The sequence below is a fragment of the Talpa europaea genome (genome assembly GCF_964194135.1).
Source record: "Talpa europaea genome assembly, chromosome: 1".
Lineage (NCBI taxonomy): Eukaryota > Metazoa > Chordata > Mammalia > Eulipotyphla > Talpidae > Talpa > Talpa europaea.
In genome coordinates, this window is record NC_140073.1 from 138,726,341 (window position 1) to 138,751,835 (window position 25,495).

General features: G+C 33.6%; 1 protein-coding gene across 2 annotated transcripts in view; it reads right to left on the reverse strand.

The window, feature by feature from the left end:
- Window positions 1–25,495, reverse strand: part of ERBB4 (erb-b2 receptor tyrosine kinase 4) — a gene marked incomplete at both ends in the record, with an annotated part of 956,569 nt that overhangs the window by 225,264 nt on the left and 705,810 nt on the right. For both annotated transcript variants that reach the window (XM_084249633.1, XM_084249632.1), the window contains 4 exons: window positions 6,350–6,424; window positions 12,477–12,631; window positions 18,703–18,796; window positions 23,439–23,571. In XM_084249633.1, coding sequence (XP_084105759.1) covers window positions 6,350–6,424; window positions 12,477–12,631; window positions 18,703–18,796; window positions 23,439–23,571 — 457 coding nt within the window. The remainder of the gene's footprint in view (window positions 1–6,349; window positions 6,425–12,476; window positions 12,632–18,702; window positions 18,797–23,438; window positions 23,572–25,495) is intronic.

Consider the following 25,495-nt stretch of genomic DNA (forward strand, 5'->3'; position numbering starts at 1 on the left):
CAAGATCTGGTGTACAGGCCAGAGGAGCGGGAGGGTGAGCGGATTCACCAGAGGCAGAGCAGAGAACAGAACAGGCAGAAGGACCGAAATACACTGCTGAGGGGAGCAGTGGGTGAGACAGGAGAGGTCTGCTGTGACATGTGGGAATCTCCCTGGCTGGCCTGGAATCAAATCTGCCCTGCAGAGGCTGTGGACAGCTTCACAGCGCTGCACTCAACCCACTGTGCCACCGAGGAGGCCCTAAAAGATATTTCTTAATCTACTGGAAAGCACAGGAAGTAATTGCTTTATTAGGAATTATCTTGTTTATTTTGCCGTATCTACTAGTTCACATCCTTTAAAAATTATCAGAGCATATGTACCATCTACAGAAGTGTTTGCAAGGGCTTATATATTTTTTGGTTTTAATTTAGATGACTTTTAGTTGGAAAGATATTTGTTTAACATTTGTAATCACTAAAACACCAATTAAAATCCTAAATAATACAGATGTTATGCTTAGTCCTTGAACTTGTACTTTTAAGGAAAAGAATGCCAGCAGTCAAATCTGGCATAGAAATGCAAAGTAACTTTTAAAATTAAAAATCTGTCTATAGTCAGAAGCCAAGAATTTAGGTATATCTCTCATTGTTTGCTTTTACTTTTAATAAGAAACAGTGGATTGTCAGAAGTGATTTTCAATGAAGCGTAAGCTTAAGATATTTGTGATATCAGATTATAAGCGGTCCTGACATCTTTCCAAGTCAGAAATTAATAATAACCAAATGCAGTGATTCTGTTCCATAGAAGTTGCTCCTGGGAAAGAGTGGAAAGGTTTTCATAATGGTTCACTCCACCCACTAAATTTTTGCTCTGATTCACAACTAATATATTCAACATCTTGCCAATTCAATAATGCTGTCTTTAGGGTTTTTTTTTACAGTCCTAAAGTCAATGTTCTTAAAAATATTTTTTTGATTTTCATTCATAAGTATGACTCCTGGTGACATTTTTATAGTCTGTCAGTTTGAGTATAGTATTAACATTTCTAAGATTTTTAAAAGCTTTTGTAACAATGTGCGGACATTGTGTTAATCTTGTAAAAGTCATACTATGCAAACTTGTGCAATTAAATACTTTTTAAAAATAATCCCTTGTTCTATATGTACAGTAATAACAACTGAGCTGAGATGTTTTACTCTTCCCTTATAATTCTTTGATAATTTTGATATTTTACCAGAACTGGCAATTGTGGGATATAAATCAACTGCAAAAGAAGAAATCCACTCTCTTTCACCTTTTCTAACTCTCTAATTCAAAAGTAAATTTAATATACAGAATGTGGCGGACTGCAGATAAACTTATAATAAAAAGCCTGTGTACTTTTATTTATTGGACTTAGGAGTCATAATACACCTGCCACTCATCGAAGGTAACCATCTATGGGTGATTTTGAACATTTGAGTTGAACATAAGTTATGAACTGAGTTCCTTGAGGGCAAAATAAACAAAGAAAAAAGATTGTGCTTTTGTGAAAGTAGTGCTAAGAATATCACATCCTCTCTTTCATTTATCACACTGGGTCACACTGCTAAAGGATAAACTGTTATGTGACCTCTTAGGTAATAACCACTATACTGTAAAATAGAAGTGTGACATAGGCATTAAAATGTGACAGGAATATGAAATGTTTCAAATACCTGCTCATATGAGACCTAGAGAGTTTAACTGAGTTCAAACGCTTTATTCATATTGTGAAGCATCTAGAAAATAGAATTAGAACAAACAGCCAGAATAAAATGCTTGAACTAGTACACTTTATAACTTCTATCACAATTTTTTTAATGTCAGTTTACATTTTGGATTGCAGACAACATCCTCAGCCAATAGAGGCTTTGTTGAAATTAACAATTTAGGTTCTAGTTAAATAATAAATTATAAAAAGCTTTGGGCATATATTTGACAGAGAAACTAAAATTGATTAGAATCTACTAATTTGTTCTACCTGAATCGATAAGAAAATAGTATAGTACAAACTAAAATAATAGTATTAAAATAATAATAATAATAATGATAATAAAAAACCTGCCTGAACATATTTCTTCTAATGTACTGGATGGAAAGGGAAGAACATCAAAGGTAAGTGCTATTTTAAGACTTTTAATTCATAAAAGGAAAGTATGGTGTTCTAAAATATCAAGTATTATTTTCATTATAAACAGCATATTCTAGAGGACTATAGGTTAAAAAAAAATCTATCCTATCCAATCTTCCTGGAAGAAATTCCAGCAGCAGCCTGTAAGGTAAATGGAGTGTGGAAAACCAATTCACAAATTGCAGGCTTGGGAAAGAATAACGCTGCTTAGAAAATGAAAGTCGATCAAGATTGGAAACATTTCACCTGTTTTCATTTAAATCTTCAATCTTTTTTCCTGCTGGTTTTGGAAACAGAATACAGCAAAATGGGGCAGTAGGGAGTACGAACTCTAAATATTTCGAAATGGCCACACTGACATGCTCAACGTAATTTTCTGTGGCTAAAAGAAAACTAGACATCGGGGTAATCTCCCTGTTAAAATATTGTTTATAAAACCTGAAACAACTATTTTCTATTATGTTTTTGCCCTCTTATTGTAAAGGCTCACTCACTTTAATCGATTAAGACATAAGTTTAACAAACTATCATGGAATTTAAAATGGAAAAGACTTGAAATTACTGAACTAGTCTCCCAATTTCAAATATATGCTCATCCTGTTTCAGAGAGGTAAGCAATTACTACAATATCAAGGACCCCAAAAATACATGTTATTTTGACTTTTCCTCCAATCTGCATCAAAGTGCTCCACAGTCATAAGTACTTTTTCAAATTGTCCAAGCTAAATCTTTTGTGTAAATTCCAAAGTGCTTTATAAACAGTCTCTGACAAGTCAATTAATTCTGACAAGTCAATATAATTAAAGAATAGAATCACATTACTCTAAAATTAAATTCAAAACAGGTATTAATTAAAGATACCTGGAGTAGTCCAAAAGGAACAATTAGTGACCTATCTCTAATTCTTTGAAACCATTATACTTAGAAGTGACCCAAAGTTTGCATGTTTAAGACCTGAGACATTTTGATATTTCAAGTCCGTGGCCAGTAAATGTCCTACTGATACAGAATGTAGGAAGAGAATAAAAACTCATGAGGTTTTCAGAGATTCTTTTGCCAATATCTCCACTAGAGTCATAACTACCCAGTGAAAATATACTAATGACTTATGCACATTATCTCATTTAACACTCGCGCTTATATTACAAGGTATAAGAATTCCCCTTTTAAAATTACCGTCTTTGTTTCCATTTTACAGGTAAGAATCATATTAGAACCAGTACTTGAACTCAGGCTTTTAGATTCCAAAATCAATGCTCTTTACCTATGCAAAAGTCTACAGTGATTTTGTTCATAGAATGATTGACTGAATTGCACTATCTATACTCTGTTATTGGACATGAGAACCTTATCATAATTAAGCTAACTTGAACTAGTTGTATTAGTCCAGGAGTATAGGGTAAAACCTGAAAAAAATGGGTAAGAAATTGGAGTGAAATTCTCAAAGGGCTTTAGCTTAAACATTGGGAATATTAAAACTATAGATAAGTTATGTTACGGTTTTGTCTCTGCACATGCCTCTGCCTGTGACCTATAGCCATTAGCACCAGTGGCCCTCTTTATGACTATGATTCTCAAAGTAAAAGTGAAATGCCTGCCCTTCAATCACAAGGGGTAGATGGACACATCACAGCTCCCTTTGCAAATTTGAGAGATTTCCCTTCCCTCCCCGGAGGCATGTTTTCCTATTCCCAAAGACAAAAATCCTTGATTTATAGAAAAATATAAAACAATTATTGAATGATTTCTCTGAGTCAGTCACTCTTTTCTTGATTCACTCAGTCTTCACAATCAATTTATGAGTTACATTCACACCCCCATATTATACAGAAAGAAAGTGAGGAATTTAAGGAATTTACCCAAAGTCTCATTTAAAAAATGGTAGCGCCTGACTTTGAACTCAGAAAATTTGATTCCAAAGGTAGGACACTAGACCCTCAGGCTAGATTACCTCTCACTCATTGGTTGAAATAAGTGTAAAAAAAAATTATTAAAAGAAATATGAATATACAAGGACTCAACCAAATTCTTTATCTTGTTTTATATCCAAAAGGGCAGGTTTATTATTTTAAAAAAAAAGGGGGATGGTCCTCTCTGGTGGCGCAAGGGGTTCAGCACAGCACTATGAAGTTATCCAAAAGCCTCTGCAGCACAAGTTCAATCCCTGGCTGGCCAAGGAGCAAAACCCACATGGCACAGCAGACTCTTTTGACTCACCTGCTGCTCCCATCAGCAGAGATTTTCACTCAATCTGCCTGTTCTGCTCCCTACTTTGTCTCTGGTGAATCCTCTCATCTTCCTGCACCTCTGGTCTGTACCCCAGTTCTTATATGCATAAATAAATAAATCTTTTTTAAAAAGGGGGGAGAAGTTACGGACTCTTGCACAGACAAAAGTGGGCAGAAAGAGCTGTACCTGAAAGTGACAGTTTTGTTACGAGAGGCCTTCGTAGTCTCAGTGGGCAGTCTTGGGGGGAGAGATACCCCTGCTGCTTTGCAAAGGGAGCAGGTTGGGGAAGAGAAACACCTCCATAGGCACAGGTGTGCAGGAGAGTTGCTGCTCAACCAAATTCTTGTTTTATGATCATAAAAACAATCTAAAATGGACCTTGGTTTATAAAACTGCATTTTGGGCCTTAAACTTTCTTATTCTCTCTCTTCCTCTTTCTCTCTCTTTCACTCTCATTTTTTCATAATTCTCATCTTGCTATAAACAATGATGCTAACTAGTTTTGATTATACCCAAGTGCCAAAGTGCCACTGTTGTTTATAAATCATTTAACTCCACAGCATCATTCATCCTTTCTGCCTTAAGATTTAATTTCTCTATTTACTTCATTTAAAAATAACTTGATAATAAGGTATATCATTTTTGTTTTTATAATATTTCTAAGAATATCATTTTTGTAATATTTAAAATATTTTGTAATATCTAAAAATATTATTTTGTAATATTTAAAAAGAAAATGCCATAAAATATTAATGACATAGATGGACCTCATATATACAATATTCAGCAAAAGAAGCCAGATGCAAAAAAATACATACTGTATGTTTAAATTTATGTTGAGTGCAAAGACAGGTGAAATGACTTAAGTTGTTAGCATTCAGGACAGTGGTTACCCATGAAATGGGGCACAGGGAGCTTCTGAGATTCTTTTACTATTCTACTTCTTGATCTAATGGACAGTGTTCTCTGTCATCATAAAATGGTGAAACTTCATTCCCAAACTCTCATTTTGCTAATTTTTTAGCACTACTTTCTCTCTTCCAGAGAGATAAATTACATTTGCTTTACAAAATAAGTTAACACTCCTACTTAACATGGTAAAGTTCCTTTTTTTAAAACTAAAAGTCAGGTTTCTGAAGGTGAAGTTTATGTGCAGAAGAAGCCATCCTTTTTAATGTACTGATCTATGATTTTTGACAAGCACATATATTTATGTAACTATCACCAATATCAAGACATTGAGCAGAGATCCATTATCCACCCACCCCCAAATCTCCTCATGCTCTTTTATATTCAACCTCATTCCCCTACTGGTAACACTAAGTGATCTTCTGTCCTTATATCTCTGCTTTTTTAAGAATGCCATATCAAAGGGATCATACAGCAAGTATTAATTTAAGTCTAGCTTCTTTCATTTAGCATAATGCTCTTGAGATTCATCCATGTTGTGAGTACACCTTAGTAGTTTGCTCCTTTCTATTGCTGAGTAGTGTTATAATATATGGCTATACCACATTTGAACAGTTTCCAGTTTAGGGTCATTATGAAAAAAGTCACTATAAACACTCATGTATAGGTTTTTATAAAAACATGGGTGATATATATATATTTAATTCACAAAATATTTTCTATATTGTCCTTAGTTTATGATAATTTTGATATTTAGAGAATCTACCAACCAGTTCAAAATAAATAAAATCAAAATGCTTAACTTAAATAACAAACATCTTAGAAAACAGAACTTTTAATCATTTTACTCTTAAAAATATTTGTCATCAACTGAATTATGAACATGATATGATTTTTAAATCATAAGAAATTAAGGAAGAATAGGTAAGGAAGGAGGCTTGAAAAGTAGTGTTACACACCTCCTTCAAAATTCCTTAATTCAACATATTATCAATTTGACACAGCTGGTTAGTACATTGCATCCATGATCACTGGGAAAGGATTTGAGTGACAAAATGGAATCATGGTAGATGTTACCTAGCATGTTGTGGTAAAGTGGAATGGCCCGTCCAGGGGTAGTAAATGCAGTCATGACTAGTGGGACCGCTACACCTGCAGGCAATTACAGAACAGAAGACATCATTCTCCATTCACAGTGACATGCACACACATGCACCAGTGCTCACACATGGAGCCTCGAAGGAAGAACATGGGAAGCAAGCACACCAAGTACCTATCCATCAGGCCAATGCAGTCTTCAATACTTGAGCCTATGCACCTGCAGGAGATTCAAATTTTAAAAATACAAGAAAAAAGAAAAATTAGTCATTTTTCAAAAGAACCAAGAAGATCAATACCCATGGTGTCAAAATCTTTATTATAATTATCAATCAACTTTTGGAATACCTTGAATTTAAAGCCAGTGAGAAGATGATTGCTTGATAGAGACACAGAAATGAACTGCAATTACCACCCAGGTGGAATGAAAAGAAATATGTCCACAGTGAAGGAAATTTTACTGTTTCTTATGGATAACTTCCAAACACATGTAGCTCATTTCTAACAATTTAAACACATTTGGATCATTCATGGTATGTCTTGGTAAATAATTTGGTATTTCAATCACTATAACTTGTTTCATGTATAGTTTCTTCTCTAAGGCCTAAGTTTAAGTGAAGAACAGAATCAATAAAAAATAAACATGAGCTTTTCAATATAATATAATAACTTGGTGCTTAATATCCATTAAAAATTGATTTTGGCAAAAAATGAGTTAACATGCTTTAGCACGATTCTCATGGATACTTTACATAATCACTTTATTCCATTCCTTGCTTGTGACTCTCTTTAAAACATACTTATATTTAAACATGAATTCATTTAAAAAGCAAATTAACTAGTTTCACCACACTGCAGTTTATCTTGACACTGTTCTAAAATAGCATTGCTGTAACAGGCAAACAAAAACACGTTTTAAACTGCCATAATATTTAACCCAAATAAAAACAAATGAATAAATAAATACTCTCTAAGAAAGTGAATAAATTGAGACCCAGGTAATTAAAGAATCCACTGAAATAAACATGTAAGTGGATCATGTAAGTACACAGAATTCTAATGTTTAACTCCTAGAATTTTATTGTGAAATATAAAAATACTATTTTTGCCATCTTCCAATGTACTTGAGTGGTTTTTCTTTGCCTTTTCTCCCATCAAAGACATGCAGTCACAGTGCATTATCAACTTTCCTCCCATAGCTACAATTTATACAACTGTCCGATTCTACTGGGAATAAATTTTTTTCCCAAACTCTAATTTCAAAACCTGAAAAAAAAGGTTAAAGTGAAAATCACTAAGTAAAGAAGTAAAAAAATATGCTCATGTGTAAGGTCAGTCTGTCCATTACATTTGTTTATTGGTCTAAATATTGGTGAACATAACTACGTAAAATAATACATATGCCTATTTATTTCCTTGTTCCTATCTTATTTCCTTGTTCATCAATATCTGTTATAACATTCTTAATAGACAGAAAATTCTTTTATGTTTTGAAAATAGTACATGGGGAAATTTTTAACATGCAGAAATGTGGGAATTACACAGAGAAAAATCTGAAAAACAAACAAACAAACAAACAAACACACACACACAAGTAAGAAATAGCTAGAGAACATAGTATTGTACTGGTACCATGATGTATATTCCAAACCATTTATAAAATAATAATACTACTAACAAAATTTCCAAATTATCTTATTTTTTAAAATTTTTATTCTATTATGAATAGCTTATTTTATCTAGGTTCCTTTTATCTATAACTTGTATATCTTCTATAAAATTAATTGTGAGTAAGAATCAGAAAGTTATGATTAGTTTGTAATCTGTGTTTTTATAATAATCTTTCAAAGATATAAATACTTGAAAGTGAATTTCAGCTTAAGGGGGTTGTATGAATTTACCAAATTAACCAGAGGAGGTATACAAATATTACCTCAATTAAACATCATTTTTTTTTTTAATTTAAAAAGTCGGGAGAAAAAAGAATTTACCCAATTACAGAAAAAAATGCACTGCGTGCTTTCTAAGTGTTCCTACCATTCAAGGAACTAGAAGGAGAGAAGAGATGAATTAGACATTTTTCCTATTCTCAATGAATTCACAATTTAATAGTGATTAATGCAAGAATTAAAGTATACGTATAATGTGATAAATATACTACGTGACCAGAAGAAATGGCTTACAGGAGCCTAAGAGGGAGAGCCCAGCTTCTGAAAGTCATGGTGACCCTCATGGAGAAGTTAGGAAGCTAAATGAAGTTCAGAGATTGGGATTGGAGGGCAGTGATTTCTATAGGTGTAAAAAGCAACAGGAACAAAAACACCAGTTTCCAGAAATGTAGAATGTATATGAAGAATTGCAAGTAATTCTGAATATTTTGAGAGCAACTTATGAGGCAACAGGGAGAGGGAAAAGAAGAAGCTAGAGCATTAGCAAGAAACTAAGATTTGAAAACAATTAGCTTAGGAACAAACTTGATGGAAAACCACTGTGGGGTTTTAAAGAAGTGGTGAAATTATAGATTGGTGTTTTGCATCCATCTTGTTGGCTTATGAAGGGTAGTTAGTAGGGAGCCATGTAGACCCCTTTCACACTAGATGTTTTAGTCAATGAAAGAAATGATAAGGACTAAACTAGTGAAATGGACTAAACTAAGACTAAACTAGAAAACTAAGGTAAAGACAAAGGGACAGATCCAGAAATACTTTGAAAGATCTATGAGAAAGAAAGACATTTATGGTTGATTTGGTGACAGAAGCAGAAGGATCACATGAGTTTAAAATGACATATTTCTAATTTTGGGATTAATGGTTACCTTCAGTGACAGAATCCAAGAGAGGAACACATTTCTACATGTGTGTTTTGAGGGGAGAGGGAGCTGAAAATTTAAACTCAAATTTTCACAATCATCCCATTTTTTAACCAACTGAACTTCTTTCACTACATAAAGTTTAAAATCTGAAAAAGATTGATAGGAAAGAGAAAGCATACATAAAACAATAAATCAAAATCAGATATTAAAACACTTAATGAGATTTTTTAAAGATTCTGTATAAAATGAATATCCCAGTCCATGTCTAAAAACCAAAATTTAATTGACATTTATCATGGACTCAAGTGATGTTAGTGAGGAAACTATAATTCTTGACCTTACCGCTATTTAATTGCATACTAAATTTAGTATACAAATCCTCTTTAGAACTTCTCTCTTGCTAGTTTCAAGCATGAAAATCATTCCTAAGTTTTACAAGCTTGCTATTCATTAAAAAATTCTGTAAGGAAGTTCTCTAATGGAAGCATATAAATTGTAACAATAAAAACTCACTGTATTTGTGAGTTCCTAATGGTCAAGTGCTGATCCTTGTTCATTTCTCAATTTACCTTCCACACTATCTGATGCACAATAGAGGACAACAGATCAAACTTGAAGAATGAATGAAATGAGAAAAAGTTGATAAAATGAAAGTCCTAGTTCAGGCAAGAAGAAACAATGCTATTTTTTCCCCTCTAGGAATTTTACTGAGAATCTACTGATAGGTGCTAAAAGGACAACCTATTTTAAAAGTCTCTAAAGAACTTATTAGAGCCAATATATTTAATGTACTTTCAGAGTAGTAAAAGTGCTTTTAAGGTATTACATAGATAATTTTATTTTCAGAAAATCATTAAATGGTATTCAAAGTAAGAACGTTCCTTCTAAAAAATGTGATTTGAAAGACTATTTCCATTAACTTGGTTCTTGAATTATATAGCTCACATCATATTGGCATGTAAAAGAAAAACTGTTTTCCAAAGTGGAGCTGACCTGGTGAGTTCACACTTAGAGATCGATGGGTTATTACATATATTAGGAATTAAAGGAGTCACCTGTTCCATTATCCCCACTACTCCTGTGGCCTTATAAGGCAAAGGCCCTCCCTCTACATGTTCAACTTGAAAAGAAGGGACTGAGTATAGAGCAAACCTAATCTCTTTGGTAAAGAATCTCAAAGCACAGCGCTGCTCAGCAGAAAGACACAGAGGGACATTTTGGAAGTTAAGAATTCCACTATTGGAGAATTCCTAAATTCTCTCCCGGATTTGGGGCCACAGGACTTTCATGAAGTGAGTGAACCTGAATGCCACAGAGGTGATTAGAAAAAGGATGGCAAGAAGCTAAATGAAATCAAAAGCAAACATCCTTCAGGATGAAGTCAAGCATTTACCTAGGAAGATCTCCAGGAGTACAATATTCAAATTTTGTTTCACCACACTTCTGCAACATTGATTTTAAAAACATCTATTTGCTTAGAGTTCCCAAAAGCTAAATGTTCTGATGAGATGCCTTCCCTGTTATACCTTCATCCTCCTACTTAGCTGACATCCAAATTTTGTTACTGCAGTAAACTTATCTCTTTATTGTCCCTACTTCTTCTTTCCACTATATATGTTTTCTTTTATCATATAATCATATGTGATATCATATAATCATGAGTTAAAAGGGCTAAGAGGAAGACATACCAGTCACACATCAACACTGAGGATCTGTGATCTCACTTTTATTTCCCTAATGGCTTCATTGTAATTAGATTTGCAAAAACAGCAAAAGGTCTCATTTTGAATGGCAACAGCTGTTGACATCAACATTATATTGAATAATTTACTGGTTTAATTTTAGCTGCAAAACAATAAAACCCTCTTATGGATGATTATTTTAGCAGGCAAAGTTTTCTCTTTCCGTTGCTGACTCTGCCTCCTGTTTCAGGAGTACCACTATGTATCTTCCTGAAATACTCTTAACCCAAGTGTGTCAAAAGCTTGCAAGGGAGCAGTTTTTCCCTTCTAGATTCCTTGAAGCAGAGTGTTTGTGGGACTATTTCAGTATCCTCAACCCATGTGTTTTGGTATACACCGGATGAGTTATCATTAGCTCTTCCAAGCTGATTTTGAATTTGAATGGCAATATATTACTTTACCTTCTGAGGATCTGCTACTTGCCAAAGTGACATAAGGTGATTTCTTGATCTGCAGAAAATTGTAGCAGCATCTAAAAATTGATGTCCTCTTGGCAGGAAATGATGTTGCTTGCTTAACTTCAATATTCCCTAACAGCTACCCCTTCCCTGGCAGAAAATCTTTAATGCAATCTCACACTTTCCTGCCTGTCTAAAGTACCCAGGATGATTCTGTACAAGTGTGTGTGTTGTACACAGTGTGCACATACATGTGGGCACTATGGGCAGGAGATAGAGTGCATGAAACTGCTCTAGATTCTAAAATTATTTACCTTCTGGAGGAAAGAAAAAGGAAAGTCCTGACTAAAATAGCTTTATTGTCGTTTTAAGAAATAGTTGTCGGAAATTGCTAGATGAGTGACATGAGTTGTTGTATAGTTCAGTGCTTTTCTTTCTGCAATATGTTTTTGTAATTCAACTTTTATCAATATCAAAGGCAATCTAATTGACATTCATTTTACAATGCATCCATTTGAAAAACAGGAAAATGCATACCCATCTTTGAATTGCCCTATAATAAAGAAAGAAATCCAAGTTATAGTTAACGAGGAATAAAATTACTTTCATAAAATGTGCTTGAAATTGTATTAATATACATGTTACTACTTTTATGTTTTTCTACCATCACTATTTTTGCTTATGGTTTGCTGGAAAAGTGATCCAAGGCACACTTTATCAAAGAGAAATATCCTAACTTTAAGCTGCTGTAGCAAAGAAACAGAAAAAGAAAATCTTAGACTTTTAAGCACAAATCTCAGATATATATGACTACCTTTTTGTCCTTCTGCTATCTTCAATCTCCAGTAAAAGCTGGAAGACTTTCTACACTCTATAAAAAGTATACTTGACTTTAGCTTCATACAGGTGTCAATAAAATAGTTACAGGGAAATGTTAAACAAATATTTTAAAGGCTATAAATTTGATTTCTTAAACCATTGTCCCAGAAAGGATTTACTTTAATATCAACCTGCTAAAGGTAAAGACAAAAAAACTTTTGTGTTATACATTATATTATACATCCAGTAGACAGCATCAGGGAAAGGATAAAGATACATGGTTCCCCTTTGACTGGCAGTGTAGACCTGAGTCTGTAGCCAGCTAGGATGCTTACCCTTGGGTGCAGTTTGGATGGCATGGGTGGCACTCCCGATCCTGATCAGCATACTTGAAAATGAAACTGTTAGCTCCCTGTAGGCCGTCTGGACATTTTTCCACACAGTTTGGGCCATCCTTAAAATGGGAGCACTTTGTACAGTTGTCAGGGCCCTGTTGTGGGAAAAAGTAAGTAAAACAAAATAGAGAAAAGTGGGTGCCATTTATTCTATAATGTAGTCATGTGATTTAGCTGGATTTTATGTAGCTCAAATGGGATGTAGCTATGCATTCTGCAAAACTGATCCAATGGCTTTTCCAGAAGGACATCAATATATTATTTTTTCCATTTATTCCTGCTGATATTAGAGAGCAGCAATATTTGGTAACAATACATTTTCCTGAGGGATATTTCATCACAATAAGAATATGTGACTATTCTTACTAAAAAAGGAGAAGGATATGATAGAAATTAGGTCATCTTGGATTTCATATAAAAGTGAGATGTAAACTTTCCTTTGGTTGTAAATGTCTAAACAATGAATTTTAAAATTTATTATAGTTAAATCATCAGGAAATAGGCAGCTGAGGCAAATAAAGGTTAACTTCTGGCTTTATTACCCATTTCAAATCAGCTTCTGATACTGCTAAAGATTGTATCAGCTCAATTTACAAGGATTTTATTAAATCACAGAACAATACTGAAAGTCACATAAGGCACATTCTGATAAGAAAATATAAAAAATTTCATAATAATAGAGTAGGTACTTATAAAAAAATGTAGAAAATTATCCAGGAATGAAGGTGATATAAATATGAACATGAAAAAATTAATAAAACTTAATTCATATACTTATTTATAATATGCAATCATTTTCTAATATGCAGAATGTTAATAAGCAATAATAATATGCAAATATAGTTAAATATCAACAGTAAAAATTTAAAACTTATAGTTCTAACATTTTTATTTGTTGGTGGAAATAAGCTTGTAAGAAATGATAAAAAATATATCCTCACATTAAAAAATTGAGAACATTTTATAAAGAATGCTATCTTGATAAATGATGCCCAAATTTTCAGACAACATCTGTTTTGAACAAAGGCATTGCATGCTTGAAATTTACTTTTCCTTTTCTGAACATCATATTGTCATAGTGACCCTTCTCTTTGGTCACTCTTCCCCAGAATTTCTTTCCCTGACCAATTTCTTTCCCAAATCTGTCTATGTCTGTAAGGATTAGTCCATTCATGGAGATGTATTACATCACTCTACAGTGATAATCCAAAAGCAGATAGACATTGCAAGTTGGTGATACATGACATCAAAAAAATGAAGAAATAAATAATGTTTTAAAATGTAAAGATAGAGTCTGATAATGAAGAATTGCAATGTAAAGTAGAAAAAGTAATCAGGAAGAGGTTTCTAGAAATCCTGAGACTGGTGAGATTCAATCAAGCACCTGTCTTTCACTATTTTGATATGAAACTTAGAGCCTAAAAAAATTATCCTATGAAACCTAATCCCTATTCAGTCTGAAGAGTTTGCTATTGGCAACTTCTCATTTCCTACCAAAAAAGAATACTTTACATGCTTCCAATTTTAACACCTGCTCATGGGTACTTAGGCACGTAATGCTGTCTATTATACAAAATCATTTGCTGTGAAAGTATGCTCAGTGGCATGACTTATTGTACAAGACAAGAGACATGCTGATGGCTTCTTGCAGAACAAGAATAAAATTTACTATGAGTAAATTAGGCAGTTAGAGTCAGAATTAGGAATTAGCAGTCATTTTTCTATAAAATTCTTGAAATATAAAATAATGTCCAAATAAAATCAGAAGATATAAAAATCATGAAACTAAAATTAATATTTCCTCTATAAGTGTACTTTAATAAGCCAAATTATTTTTGTGCTTCCTTTTTTTTTTAAGATTTATTTATCTTTGCAAGCACTAGGGTATAGGCCAGAGGCGTGAGAGGGTGAGAGAATTCACCAGAGACAGAGAAGGGAGCAGAACAAGCAGAAGGACTGAAATATATTGCTGAGGGGAGCAGCATGCAAGACAGAAGAGGTCTGCCGCGCCATGTGGGACTCTCCCTGGCCGGCCCGGAATCGAAACATCGAACCGGTGCTGCAGAGGCTGTGGACAGCTTCACAGTGCTGCGATCAACTCACGGAGCGGGTTTAAAGCATCTCTGTCTGACTGCATTATCTTGATAGGGACCTAATGTCCTAAGCTGACATGATAAAAGAATTCCTTGACAAATCCCAAAAGCAATGCAATGTACTGATTCTCGATTTCATTTCCATAATAAAGAGATTTAAAGAAATAAATGTGTGTCTAATGCTCACTCCTCTATAATTACATTCCTGAAGCTTTTAAGAACTTGGTCAAGTGAGTGAACTAATAAGTGCAATAATAGAAAGCACAGGTAAAGGCAATATTCTTCTTTATCTCTGATTGTAAGCTACCTTAGAACTCAATAACTTAGACAGATTACTAAAAGACTAAATCCTGACAGAAACACTGCATATTTTTTCACAGTGACAATTGGTGTTTTTATATGGTAGTTACTGCAAGAGACAGACAGCTATTCACCGGTATCCAACTCTCTTCTATTTCTAGCTGCATAGAAGTCTGTAATTCCCTTTCCCCTAGAGGTGAGGTCTGTCTTTGAACAATGAAATTAGAAAGAAGAAATGTATGAGACTGCCAGGGCTAACCTCTCCAGCCTTCTCGCTCCCTGCTGCCATGATGTGGGGATCCCCCACAGAAGTGGAGGTGCCATAAATTCAAACCATCCTGAAATCCAGGATCAGCAGAAGGACAAATCTGCCTTAGAACTTGCAGTGCTCTTTATGTAAAAAGAATTCAAACCTTTTTCTGTAAGCTGCTGCAATATGGAGGCTTTTATGGCAACACAACCTCTATTAATCTGACATTAACAGCTGCTTTAGCTTTTACAAAAATGTATTTTTAAAAGTTTTGAAATCATTTCCCTTCCCCTGTTTCTTCTCTTCCGCTTGTATTTTGGTTTCCTCCAACAGTCTATGATTCCCCTTACTTTTATTCTCTTATCAGGAGTAGTAAAAGTGAGGCATAATAGATAAAATTATTTGAAAACAAAAACAAAAACAAAACAAGAATGTAATCAAGAAGACCAAGTGCCAACAGACAAGAATATAAAAAGTGGAGAATTGCTTCATTTCAAATATATCCCTCTCAAGATTATTCTGGATTTCTGTCACATTTAAATAGGATAATACCATCCTGTTTTACATACAGCTGACATATTCCCAGAAAGCATCTCATGCTTATTACATTACAGATATTGTTGCCAGGGCAGGGGAGGGGGTGTGAAATGAAAAGAGTGTGAAATTTGGAGTCAGAATTTCTGTGGCTGAGTTCCAGCTCCATACCTCACAGTCCTGAGGACTTCTGGAGTAACTTTCAAATCATATAGATTTATTTCTTTATATTTTAAAAGAAAATGTGATATCAGTCTTTAAATGTAACAGTGTCTATTAATAGGGAAACATGAACAGTATGGAAAATGTGACCAATAGAATAAATCATAAGATGAGATATGGGAATTCCAACTGGCTTTATGACTGTCTCCTTTGTCAGTGTCATGGAGCAGCAGAACGTGACACTTAAGTGCTATTTCCCTGCCACGTGGCACTGAAAACCACCTCTTTCTCTACCTGAGATAATCAATATGTGGTCCATAAACAGGGTAAAAAAGAGAGAGAGAGGGAGGAAGGGAAGAAGAGAAAAGAGGGAAGGAAATGAAAGCAAGCAGTCACTTAATGGGAACAAATTTTGGGTTATAGTTTGAGCTCAGTCTTACCAGTTGTTGAGATACCATAATCTAAAATACATCATATTTCTATCTTTTTAAATTTCAAGTCTTACTAATCAAAGAATCTAGTTCAGTCTTCTTGATCTCATGCACTGACCTTCCACACACACCTGATTCAGCTTAACTAAGAATTCTCTTATTTTGACTTGCCGCCCTCTCTAATCTCTAGACATACTAATTCACAATTTAGTTCTCTGTAGTTATTTTACATATATAACTGGACAGTGCTGTCATTACAGAATTAAAACGTGTTTATTGGAAACCTGTTTTTATTCTTTTTCAGTTATCAAATAATTTTGAGAACTAAGTTTAATGTGTATTTTTATAAACTTTCTAGGGACAGAGGGATGAAAAAATAAACCTGACAAACCTATAAACTAAACATTTAATAAACTGGTTATTCACGAGCATAATTCTGTACCACAGGAGGCACATGAGGAATGGAAAGAAGATGGGATTGTTTTTCAGTCAGCCTTGTTCAGAGGGGTGGTCAACTATTTTATTCTTCTAATTAGACATTTCAGAGTCTCCATTACTCTGAAAGAGATTTTGACTGATGGTTAGGAATATACCTAAGCATTTGATTTTAAAAAATGTCTTTCTTAGCTTAACTTGCTTCAGCAACCTGCTACAGAATTTATCTTCCCTGCATTCTTTTTTTTTTTTTTTTTTTTTTTTAAACGATTTTTTTTTTTTTTAAATAGGGGCATGCTTTATTTATTTGTTTGCTGGTTTGTTTGTTTGTTTTTGTTTATACAAGCACTGGGTACAGTCAGAAGCGCGGGAGGGTGAGAGAATTCACCAGAGCCAGAGCGGGGAGCAGAGCAGGCAGAAGGACCGAAGTACACTGCTGAGGGGAGCAGCGGGCGGCAGGAGAGGTCTGCACGCCATGTGGGACCCTCCTCTGGTGGCCGGGGAGCAGCCGGGGGTCGAACCGGCGCCGCAGAGGCCGCGCGCAGTTTCGCAACCCAGCGCTCAACCGCTGCGCCACCGGGGAGGCCCCTTCCCTGCATTCTTGACATCCTCTATAGACTCCACATTACTCACGCTGTAGATTAAATGCATTTTCCATTTCTGTCCTTAGTGGAGAAAGGAAATAGCTGCATATGCCCTTTACATACTTACTTGGAGATCATTACATATTAAATTGTCTTTTAGACTTTGAGTCTTCAAGCCAAATGATACTTCTTTTTCTCTCAGGTCTGATTTTCCAAGCTTAATCATCCTTGTGGTAGTCCTCTGAACTGTCCACGTTTCCATATCCTTCTTTAGACGAAGTTCCAGAACGGCTCATTGGGGCCTAATAGAAGTTTGGAGGGCTCAATGATATTTTTTTCTAAGCTAATTAAGTGCTGAATATGCACTATGGTAAAAAAATTAATAGTTTTTAAATTTCAAATTAATTCTTATGTAGCATTGTTGAGCTCTTGTTAAACCCAAATGTCGGTCCCCAAGTTATCTACCAAGAGATGACTCAATACACAAATAGGCTGGAAATTTGTCTAAAGAAGGATGAATATGACAATTTGGAATGATAAACTCATACTGACCTATTGTCAGGAGAAAGCCTGAATGATGGAAGCGAAAGGGAGGTCTAAAAAATAATTATCATTTTCTTTGAAAGGCTAACTCAGAGCTATATGCTTGTCAATTTGTTCATAAGAACTTTCCTGATCCTATACTCCTATCTTCAGTTCTCCTAGCTCAGTTTTTCTCTTTGTTGCAGTATTTATCACAATGCTTTAGTTTTTAGCCTGAGAGTACTTGCCTTCCTCTGCCTTTCAACTTCCCTTCAAATTTCCATAATAGTTAAATGACTAAACACAGATATGAACACGTTACAGTTTACCTCAAACACAATATGAACTTTCACATTTGAATATCTTTACATGTTTCCTCATTCAAGATTCTTCTTCAAAGCATAGCTCAAACATCACTTCTCTATGGCCTTCCTGGGGTGACCCAACATCCATCCCAAAGACATATTTAGTTTTTCCCTCACTTGTGTTCCTGTAAAAATTTATACATATTTATATTTTATCAAGAATTTTCTTCAATTGAATTACTTGTGTAACTCTTTTCTCAACACTGTTCAAACTTCAAAGTAAACTTCTTAACTCCTTTTTAAAATATGTCATTTAAAAATATATATTTCTTAAATATGTATTTCTTAAATATAAAAATAAGAAATCAAATTTTAATATATTTTATCTCTACTACTAAGCTGTAGCCTCTTGAAGTCCGAATATCAAACACAACCCCCTCATGGTATGCTATAAATACCTAGTGAATGGATGGATAAATAATAGAACAATGACAACAAACATTCATACATGGAAATAAGTCAGTAAGGTGACAGATGTCTATGGGCTTACCGGTCCATGGCATGTAAGGAGACCATCCTCCATCTTCTCACACTGGGGGTCACACTCTACACAGATGGAGCCATTCTCAAACTCCCGAAATTCACTGTGAAAACATCAGCTGCATGAGGCGGTGTAAGCAAACAAGCTGTCAACTTAACAAATGAAGCAACATCTGCTAAAAGTCCTATTGGCAGAGTATTTTCTAGAGTTTGTTTCTCTATATGCCAGAAGCATCAGAATCATTCCCTGTACATTAAGGAATAAGTTCTCCATTAGGGGAGAAGATAAACTGCAGCCAGATGGCTCAGCTTGCCCTCCACTGGGTTCAACGATAGACTCATTCAGGAAACCTCTCTCTTGTGAGATATTCTAGCAATTGAAAAAAAAAAAGTATGACTCTTCTGATGACACAGCAGAAGTATTTTTATCTTTTTGAGTAAGGCTATGCCTGTTTGTCTCTATATAAAATTTTACTCTTTGTTGAAGCTTTATTTTTTAAACTCTGAAAGAACTATTGTATTTTTCTTGTTGCTAAGTTACATGAATGTTCCCCATCCTTGTCCTTCAAATCCCAAAACTCTTCAATTTATTTTTGGTGAAACTTCAAAAAATGCTTTGATTTTTTTTTCTTCTTTTGAAATATCTGCCTTGGAGAATTAGAGAAAATATCTTTTTTTGGCAGATTTTATTTTCTTGATTTATTGATTTAATGTCACATCTTTTTTAGTTTAAATTTTATTTGAAGAACTTTATGTGGTATAAACTTGAAACCAGTTAGTGTTAACATTCTATAGCTTTCTAATTAAATCTGGGATGATTATAATCCCTTCAAACAACCTTTAATTTTTAGCTATATGAGTATTAAATGCTATCTGTACATAAGTTCTCCAATCAAAATCTACTGTAAAATTTACATTTAAATAATTGCATATCAACAATCTATGTTTAAATCAGCCACTGCCACTAAGCTACAAGAAGTTGAGGTACTGGGTAAAGACAATTTAGAGCATCAGTTGTGAATTGCTAACAAAATTTGACTAAATATTTATAGCTGCTTTATTATGTTGTGCCTTTGTATTATAATCTACCATTCCAAACTAATAACATAGGAAACATGGCAATTATGGACTAATTGGGTGATAAATTCAAAGTTATTTTTCCCTGGAGTGAAATATTCAGTTATGTTTTCAGAGTGGACAAGCTCATTTGGTTACTGTATACCCTATATAAATGCCAGAAGTCAAAAAATGGTTATTCTGTTCTCTTAGTTAGACTAAACTATATCTATTCCAAGGTAAAATAATTGCATATGGTTTTTCTAATGAATAGCATAAATTGACATTTTAGTTATGTTTGGATGTAATATCTAGTTACACAATTTTGCATTTTTAAAAAGAGGTGCTGATTAGCTATGAATTAAACTTTTTGTGAAATTTCTGAGTTTAAAATCTCAAGTACATAAAATCAGATTTTTTTTTTTTTGCATGTTTCATCAACATAGGAGGAGAGCTTCAGGATATCAAGATCAAAATGACCTGGTATTTGGGATGGGGGAGAAGGGCAAAAGAGAAATTATAAAGAGAAACAAAAGCATTATCAGTATAAGAAATTATATGATAATAAGAACAAATCTATGAATGTTAGCAAACCACTGGTTCAGAAAACAGTTTCTTGGGTGACTAAAGGGTCTGGAACTAAGTGAAGGTTTTATATTCTATGGTACTAAAACATAGGTCATGCTTCTCACTTTCTTTTCTAAAACCTCTAATCCCCCCAGAGTTGGGGAGTATAATGAGTATGTGATAATAAATCATGTAGACCAGCTAGTCACCTTTTATACATTTATTCCTTAAATTTCCATTTGTATAGCTTCTGAATTTCTTCCTTGCTGTATCAGGACAGTTCTCAGCAGTTTCTGTCACTTCTCCTTACTGCTACTGTATCCATTATTATTCTTCCCCTGGTCCCTATTGACATTACCAGAGATTCCCTTCTATGTGAATCCGACCTAACAAATCAGTCTGTTGAGCCTAAGCTTTGCATACTGGGCTTTTTGTCATTTGATTTTGCTGCTGTATATTTCTCATACTTATGATGTGTGTGTACTACCTGATCAAGAGTAAATGCTTTGCAATCAAGTCCTTAACAAATTTAAATACCAGAACCAACACTAGCCATTAGGTCCCTTAACTTCCCTAGGTCATTTTCCTAAACATCTTTAAAAAATGTAAACTCTTGTTTCAATGAGATTGTGATTTTTAAATGTAAAAATGCCAATCAAGAGCTCAGACAGGTACTCATTCATATTTCTTTATTGTTTTTAAAGTTTCAAGAGTTTAATGTGTTGTCAGATAAGAAAAAGTTTAGGATTCCACCACAATGAGCTTTCTGTTTCACTTTGATTGCATGTATATTGTAGTTACAAGTTGCCAAAATATGGTGATTTCTATGATCTAGATTTGAGTGCTCACAGTCAGGAATTAACTATTTTCTTTATCCTCCTCAAGTAGTTCTCTTTTTAGGATTTCTTCTCTTATAAAAGTCACACTTAATTACATACATTTCATATATATATTTCATGTATGTGTATATATATCATATGTATATATATATAATATATATTTCATATGTTAGCTTTTGATTTTGGTAAATACTATGTTTCTATTTCTTTGCTGCAGTAAAAGTAATTATTCTACTTAACCATTTAATCAGCTCAGATTAATAGACACAAAAGGAAATTATGGTAATTTTAATACTAGAAACTCTAGCAAAACCTTATCATGCATTTTTTCCTATGATGATCACAATCACAAAGCTGAAACCATTATTATTCTCATTTTCCACATAAGAAAGCTGACCAGAATGGCTATTTGTTCAAAAGTGGGACATTTCAACTAGAAAGTGCTGGAGTTCAGACTTGAGTCCAATCCGCCTTAAAGGGCATCTTAACCACCAGGTAATGTTGGAAGAAATTAGTCAATACTACAAGACTGAAGGTGGGGCAATCTATCACTGGGCAGGAAGGAATTAGGTCAGAGTTTTATAAGATAACTTTATTTATATTCTTTCAAACTAACCCTGTGCATATGATTTCCTAGGGTACCACTCATGCTGCAAAATAGATGAGACATTTTATATTTATTACATTGATTTAATGTTTACATTTCATTTAAATGTTGAACTTTCAAAAAACAAATTGTGTTGTTTTTAGGTTACTGATATTTTTTCTTTGCTTAGCTGTTACTACTTTGCAGAAGGAGAGGATGGAGCAAGGATCCAAACATTTAGTCATTCTTATATTTCTAACCAATTAAAAAAGTCTGATATTGAAGAAAAACAGTGGTATCTAAAGAAGAAACAGGAGGAAAACCAAATGCCCTGTGTTCTAGTGTTAGCTTAGTCCTTCTACAGTATTATGATTTCAACCAAAACTTAGTTACACTTCTGAATTTATAAGCTGCTGTTGTTAGGTAAAATGATTTCTAGAATCCATTCCCTATTTAAACTTGCAAATTCATATTCAGTAAACTTTTCACGAGGCATCCCCTTAATGGAATTAAAGTCTATTAGTTTCATTTTAATGAAATCTTGCTACACACACAACAGGTATATATTGATTTGAGTTATTCTACATAAGAAAATGTTATTTCATAATAATATAAAGATGTCAGAATACAATTCAATGCAATAAGCAGCACATAATTTGCTATTCATTAGCAAATTTATAGCTGACTGTATCCTATAAAATTACTAGTTGATTTTTTTTAAAAAAACTATTAAATTCTTTCTTAGTTTATATACTTAAACACTAGTATGTTTATTTCCCCCCTAAATTTCTGGGAGGGAATTCATCTTGGTCATCTCTCAAAGAAGGAACATGTTAATATCATTATGATTTATAGATTTTTATTTTTCTGCAGTAAAATGCAAAAATATAATGTTACCTAGAGTCATGAATACACTGGTTAAAATTATACAATTCATGAGGGAGAAGAAATAAAATAATTTCAAAACTATACTATTAGAAAACTGCTAAAAATCCTTTCAGTAGTAATATAAGAAAATTTAACTTAGGGACAGCACTAAAAGATGTATTAGCACACTAATGAAGGACAACCATGATGCATGAAACGGTATGTTATGATAAAGTGATTTTATGAGTATATGAAATGTCAGGCAACAAGGTATATACTAGGTTTTATTGTTGCCAATGTGATTATCATAATAGCAGAAGGAATTTAAAAGACCTGATTTAAAATATTGTCAGGTTGTCTTCAGTGTCAGAACACTTTAAAAAACCTTCAACTAGCAACTATGAAAGTAGTTTTTCCATAGAGCTAAGCAGTTGTCAGAGACATAGAAATCTCTGTCACATCTATTATACACAGCTCTCCCAAAATAAAAAGTTATATTGTATAGTAATTATACATGAAAAATGAATGGGAAAGTGAGAAAAAAAAGATTATGGACATGTGAGGGAAGATTAGCTATAATTTTATAATTCCTATAATGAATTAAGAATTGCTTGTTTTGGTTACACATTTTTAAACATTAAAAAAATAAATAAAATTATTCCCCCTTCAAAATAATTTTTCTATAGGCATCTCCTCTATGCAATGAGTTCTCCTTAAATGCCTGGCAGTGTACACATTCTGAAATTGTACCAATTTCTTGTAATTTTTAGATCTGAACCAATCCGTACCTCAAAGCTCATGAGGTAAAGATGGCGTTGTAAGATGCCTTACCCATCATAGAGGTTACAAGACTCAATGCAGATCCTCCCTCTGCTGAAACGACGGCAGGACAAGCATTGGTCTGGCCCAGGTCCCCAACAACCATCACTCGAACAGAGATGGTTGCATACCATTCCTTCAGCAGCTGAAAAACATCAAAATCAAGAGGAAATAAAGCAGAAGGTTGTCAGAATTCGACATTTTACTCTGACTCTTTCTAAGTCCAGCTATTTCTAAAGGATTTTGTTGAACAGGATCTGTGACAGACAACTTTGGTTACCTGAGCAGCCACCACATAGCCTCCATCCCACATCTTCCATATTGCACAAATCACTCATTCTTTTTATATAGCACTACTGAATTTTTAATAAGACTAAACAAACCTCAGATATCTATATCAAAATTGTAGGAGGAAGTTAACCTTCCAGGTAAGGTAAGGAACAAGCCATAACTTTCCCAATCCTTTTCTCTACCAATACACCAGAAATTTTCCTTCAATTCTATATGAGAAATTCATGAAAAAGTAGAACAAATGATATTCATGAAAATATATGTATGAAAAGAAGGAGAGAAAAATTATATGGAAGGTAAGAAGGGGAGAAAGAAATGGGAACGAAATGTAGGTTTCCTAATAGCCCTCCACTGAAGTATGACTAAGCTACCTTCATATTTAGTTTGAGTGGCACTTGTAATGAAACAATGTTAAGGGTCGTCTTAGTGGCCCACCGCATCCTTGAATGCAATACGGGGTCATTCCTTCCTTACTCTTGGACTCTGAAATGCTGTTAGAAATGGTACACGTTAAGCAAATAGTTCATATCTTTTATAGAGCTCACTTTGACAAAACTGTAGTGCAATAATTTTAATAAATATTTGGATTGGAGGACTGCATTGTAGGTTGTTGAATATCACAGAACCAATGTATTAAGAGAAATGTTAAAAATGCCAATGCCATAACAATATAGTGGATTTTGTTAATTTAAAAAAAAAAAGCTTTTGAAAAGCATTTTGAAAGAAATGTTAAACTAGTTGTGGTGACTATAAGATAGCATAGAAAATTAAGTAGTCGTAGTAGTATTAATCTTATCTCTATTCTTTTTTTGGTGGTGTTGTTGATGGGAGAGAGCCAAAAAATTGGGGCTCGTCTTTTAAAATTGTCACTTAAAGTTTACCATCTCTATTTCTTTTTATACTATTTAATATTATTTATAGTGATTATATTATCATTCATACTAAGTATCATATTTTTAGTGAAGGAATACTAGATGTTGAGGAAGGGCCTATAAAGACTTCAAATATTTTTCTGGGTATCATAGCTAAGAAAGCTTAGGTTTTCTCCCATGCTTTTTTCGCAAATTATATCAATAGTAAAAGTATTTTCCTGTTAGATAGGATTGTCCCTCTTTTCAAATATAATATTAATTATTTCAGGTAACTTAAAAAGTTTACGGATTTTACTTAATTGTGATTCTAACTCTGAAAAATGTATTAAAACAAAATATCATATATTGTAATCACATTTTCCCTTCCTAAATGGAAGCTTTTCTTTCCAAAAGTTGACTAATTTGATGTTATACTTGGGAACGGCTAGCTGACGGTTCATCTGTTATACTGATTTTGAACTAATAACAAGTCATTTCCTTCTGATTCATTCATAATATAGTGAAAGGGGGCTCTCTCACTGTACAAAAGAAATGTAACCAGACTTGGAATTTAACATAGGTCTCATATTACTAAATCCCTAGATGTATAAGATCTGCCACTAATTTATAAAACTGTAAGGAGAAGAAAGATCAAGATGATTGAAAATAAATGTGTAAGATCATATTATATAGAGAAAATAGTCAAGAAGCAACAAAAGATCAATAACATGAATAAATATAAAATATAAAGAACAATTTATAAATATCCAGTCATTTTAAGGTTTTTAACAGAGTGTTTTATGTTCCAAAAACACATTTATATAAATACTTGCTTAGGAAATAAACAAGCTCATCAGAAAAATTCCTGAAGAGGGAAAAAAAATCCTAAAAGTTTTATTATAAAGCATTTTGTAAAGACAGTATATT